At 52.9% G+C, this 4787-nt stretch overlaps 1 protein-coding gene across 1 annotated transcript; it reads left to right on the forward strand.

The window, feature by feature from the left end:
- The first annotated feature begins 276 nt into the window (after positions 1-276).
- On the forward strand, positions 277-2479 carry LOC136500564 (BAG family molecular chaperone regulator 1-like). Its single transcript, XM_066495938.1, has 3 exons — positions 277-972; positions 1089-1345; positions 1478-2479. The coding sequence occupies exons 1-3, from the start codon at positions 741-743 to the stop codon at positions 1961-1963; spliced, it is 975 nt and encodes a 324-aa protein (XP_066352035.1). The 5' UTR covers positions 277-740; the 3' UTR covers positions 1964-2479.
- Positions 2480-4787: the final 2308 nt, after the last annotated feature.

Here is a 4787-nt window from a genome sequence, read left to right on the forward strand (position 1 = left end):
GGCAGGCTGGCACGTCCATCCGATCGGATGGTTAGAATTTAGAACTTCCTTGCTGATTCTGAACGGCGAGACGGCATCGGAGTTCTTTTCAGTCAGCGTCCAGTTGTGCAGTGCAGGACGGGGGCGCCCCCACACCACACCACACCACACACCCCCGGTTCATTTCCATTTCCATCGCGAGGTGGCCTGGCGCTGCCACTGCCACTGCCCTGCCCTTGGCTTGGCTTGGCTTCGCTTCGCCAGCTTCCTCCAGTAGTATAAATAAATATTCTGGTGCGCCAGCTCCGGGCTGTCCCTTAGCTGTATCATCGTGTCTTTTTCCTCCTACTACCATCTCCTCCTCTCCTCATCCTGGTCCTCCCTCCTCTGCATCTTCCTTCCTCTTCGTTCGTTTCTCCATTTGAAGCTTACCGGCATCTGCTTCTAGTCTAGTGACCAGCCCTCTCCCCTTCTCCCGGCCAAGAACTGATTTTTCCGGTTCTGGTGCAGCAGCAGATTGCAGTAGTAGTAGCAGCTAACTTGCCAGCTGATTGCCTCTAGCACGCAAGTGTCTTTTTTTTCCCTTCTTCCTGAGCTTGGTGGGTGATCGATCGGCCGCTCGAGTCAGTGTACATACACACACATACTCTGCTCGTCTGCCGAGGATCGATCGATCGATCGCTGGGTCTCGGTGTTGCATAGATAGGTACAGGTATAGCTAGGAGTGGAGGGAGAGGATTCCTCCCAAGAACACTATCAAGATGATGCGCGGGAACCGGGAGCAGAGGGTGGCCTTCTCGCCGATGAAGGAGGCGGTCCCCGCGGTGCCCAAGGAGGAGGTGTGGGAGGTCCGCCCCGGCGGCATGCTGGTGCAGAAGCGGAGCCCCGACGCGGAGCCGCCCCCCGGGCGCGCGCCCGTGCCCACCATCCGCGTCAAGGTCAAGTTCAACGGCGTCTACCACGAGATCTACATCAACTCCCAGGCATCCTTCGGTAATGCCGCTGACTATCTATGCGGTTGATTTACTTTCACGATGGTTCCGTTCTCCGATTATGTATTCTATTTCATCTACTGAATCGGGTGAATGCGTGTGTGGCCACGCGCGCAGGCGAGCTCAAGAAGCTGCTGTCGGAGAAGACGGGCCTGCACCCGGACGACCAGAAGGTGGTGTACAAGGACAAGGAGAGGGACTCCAAGGCGTTCCTGGACATGGCGGGCGTCAAGGACCGCTCCAAGATGGTCATGCTCGAGGACCCCGCCGCCAAGGCCAAGCGCCTCCTCGAGGAGCGCCGGACCAGCAAGGCCGAGCGCGCCACCAAGGCCATCGCCCGCGTCGCGCTCGACGTCGACAAGCTCGCCACCAAGGTACGTCCGTCCTTTATTTGCTTCAATCAATTCACCCATTGCCGGCAGGCGGCAGGCGCCGTTCCTGTCCCACATCCTGTGATGTCTCACCGCGCGCACGCCGCGTTTGCTGATTGATCGGTTGGTCGGCAGGTGTCGGCGCTGGAGACGATCGTGAGCAAGGGCGGCAAGGTCGTGGACGCGGACGTGGTGACGCTGACCGAGGCGCTGATGACCGAGCTGGTGAAGCTGGACTCCATCGCCGCTGTTGACGGGGAGGTGAAGGTGGCGCGGCGGGCGCAGGAGAAGCGGGTGCAGAAGTACGTGGAGACCCTGGACGCCGTCCGCGCCAAGAACAAGGCGGCGGCGGCGGCGCCGGTGGCCAAGGCCAGCAACAACAACAAGGCGCGGCCGCCGCGCCCGCCCCCGGCGCATCAGAACCAGCACCACCAGCGGCGGCAGTTCCAGCCGCCGGCGCCCACCACGGCGACGGCGCCGGTGCCGCAGACCCAGACGGCGAGCTGGGAGACGTTCGACCTGCTGTCGTCGGTGCCGTCGACGTCGGCGGCCCCCGTGACGAGCATGGCCCCCGCGACCACCACCACGCCGTCCCCGCGCTTCGAGTGGGAGCTCTTCTAGAAGGCTCAAGGCGCCAGCCTGCCTGCCTGGGCCCCTGGCCCAGGTCCTCTCAGGCCACATGTGTGCCTGCCTGGCCATTGGCTCGGCCGGTACCTTTCTTGTTCACCTTGGCCATGGTGTGGTGCATGTCAATCGCCATTGCTCTTTCTTTCCCCTCTCTCTTTATTCTTTCTTTCTTTCCTCCTGTCCTTTGAGTAATTGAGTCTGTGTATATTGCATGATCTCCACCAAGAAAAGAAAAGAAAAGAAAAGAGGCAACAACTGCAGTGAGCTACTAGTGAACAGAACAGAAGCGCATGCATCCATGGTGTGGTGTCTGCTGTGCTGCAAATAAGTGGTGGCCTTGCAACCGAACCGATGAAGGATTTTTGGCATGACCATAAGCAAAATATGTTGTGTGTATAGTAGTGCAGCATTGTATGTGTAGTGTACATGAATCAAACAAAGCTCTCAACATACGTATTTGTTTGTGCTCCCGTATGTACTGTATGATACTATGATGAATGGTTCATCCCACATTCTTCTGCATGCAGCCAAAACAATGTTCGCTCGCGCTGGTCGCTGCTGTCCTGGCTCTCTCATGTGTTCAAAGTTGGAAGAGGGTGAGTGATGATTGTTGCAGTTGCAGTTGCAGCTGATCAGAACATGCACCTGCACCTGTGTGCCTGTTTAGTTTCCAAAATTTTACAAAATTTTTCAAGATTTCTCATCACATCGAATCTTTAGACGTATACATGAAGCATTAAATATAAATATAAATAAAAAATAAAACTAATTACACAGTTTAGACGAAATTCACGAGACAAATCTTTTAAGCCTAATTAGACTATAATTGAACACTAATTACTAAATAACAACGAAAATGTTACCGTACTATTTTAAAAAAAAATTCACAACTAAACAAGGCCTGTGTTGTGTCGGCGGGCGTAGCAACTTGTGGTAGCAGCAGCAGTGGTTCAGATTTCAGAACAAGGGTAGGTGAGGAGACAGACCAGGAATGAGTGTAGTGGCCTTTCGGACGGGGCATGTTAGGCTGAGCGGCTGATAAGTTGAGAAAAATACTGTAGAAGTCGATAAGTTCAAACCAACGTGCCCAATCAGTACCGTTTAGTTCCCTCCCAAAATGACAAATTTTTTAAAATTTTCCGTCACATTAAATTTTTGGACGCATACATGAAGTATTAAATATAAATAAAAAATAAAACTAATTATACAGTTTAGACGAAATCCACGAGATGAATCTTTTAAGCCTAATTAGACTATGATTAGACACTAATTACCAAATAACAACGAAAACTGCTGCAGTGTCATTTTGCCAAATGTTTCGAATCTAAACAGGCCTGGGTTGCTGCTGTACAGCAGAAATAGGACTGGTGCTGTCCCCCTGTATGTACAGCCCCTCCGTCCCTCCAGCCTCCGGGACCTTTTCTGGCTTTAATGCCCTAACCATTGTATTGTATATATATAGGGGTACATTGCTTTAGCTTCTTGTTGTGTTGGTCCTTCCGGCTTAATTAACAACTCTGTCAGTATCAGATGCTCTTCAGCTACAAGCGGTGGCAGTAACAGGCTAAGGTCCTGTTTGTTCCAAGCTCCTAAAATTTTTAGAAGCTAAAAATTTTAGGAGCCTTTAGTAGGCTGTCAAAACCTCCTAAAAGAGTGTTTGGTTCCATCTCCTAAAACTGACTAAAAGCAATAAATGCACTAGCAAAAAGACCATGTAGCCCTCCTCCTTACCCCTGCTCCTTCTCTGCTCCCGTCGTGGCCCTCGCTCTCCTCCTCCTAGCCGTCTCCCGTCGCGATCCTTCACGCCGATTCCCCATCACCACCACCATAATTTACATCACCCATTGCAGCCATTCTACCAAAAGGACAGAACAGTACTGATGATCAGAAACCGCAGCTAATCTAACGACATCCGAAGCCCAAGTGCATGTTGTAGTACAGATGATCCCAAGCAGAAATCAAGCAGATGCCGGTGCCACCTCGCCGGCAGACGAGCGGTGAGCAGAGAGCATGGGGAACGGCGCAATAAAGGAGGGTGGGAGAGAGGGGGGGGGGGGGGTAGGGTAACAAAGGAGGGGTAGTGGGGGTCCAGGATAAACTTTAGGAGCTTTTAGGAGGGGTGGAGCTCCTAAAGTTTTTTGCGCCTCCTAAAGTTTTTAGGAGCTTTTAGGAGGAGGTGTTTGGTTCTTTAGGCAAATTCTATTCAGATTTTAGCTCCTAAAGCTTTTAGGAGGTGTAACCAAACAGGGCCTAAAAGTATCTCCAAGAGTTCCCTAAATATTCCTCCTCAAAAGTCTATATTTACCAACTTCTAAAAAGGTTTTAGGAGAAAAAAAGAAGTTCATCTCCAATAGTTCCTAATATTTGACTTCTAAAAAATCAAATGCTGGTCCCATTTGACTTTTTTCCCACGCGAACCTCTTCGTCACCAAGCGTATCCACGCCGCCGCCGCCTGCTGCTGCTCTTCCTCCCTTCGCTCCTACTCTTCCGCTGCGGCACGCCGCCGCCGCCGCCTTCCGGTCCCAGCAACGCCATGTACCCTGTCGTGCTGGTGTCGAGAAACACCTGCAGCCAGCTCGAGGTGCGCCTCACGGACGCGTACGAGCCGCCCCCGAACAGACGCAATCAGAAGGTGGGAAACTTGATCTTGTCGGCGCAGTTGCGCAGCAATGGCTCCGGGCAGTCCACAGTGCTGGTCGAAGGCCGAGCAGGTGCCGTGCTTCTGCCACTTGTGGCCCAGAAGTCCATGTTGGTGGCGCCGTTCTTGCACGACAGCGTCGGCCAGTCCCACTCCAGCGCCGCCAGCAGGTCCTTGAT

This window comes from Miscanthus floridulus, chromosome 13 (genome assembly GCF_019320115.1).
Source record: "Miscanthus floridulus cultivar M001 chromosome 13, ASM1932011v1, whole genome shotgun sequence".
Classification (NCBI taxonomy): domain Eukaryota; kingdom Viridiplantae; phylum Streptophyta; class Magnoliopsida; order Poales; family Poaceae; genus Miscanthus; species Miscanthus floridulus.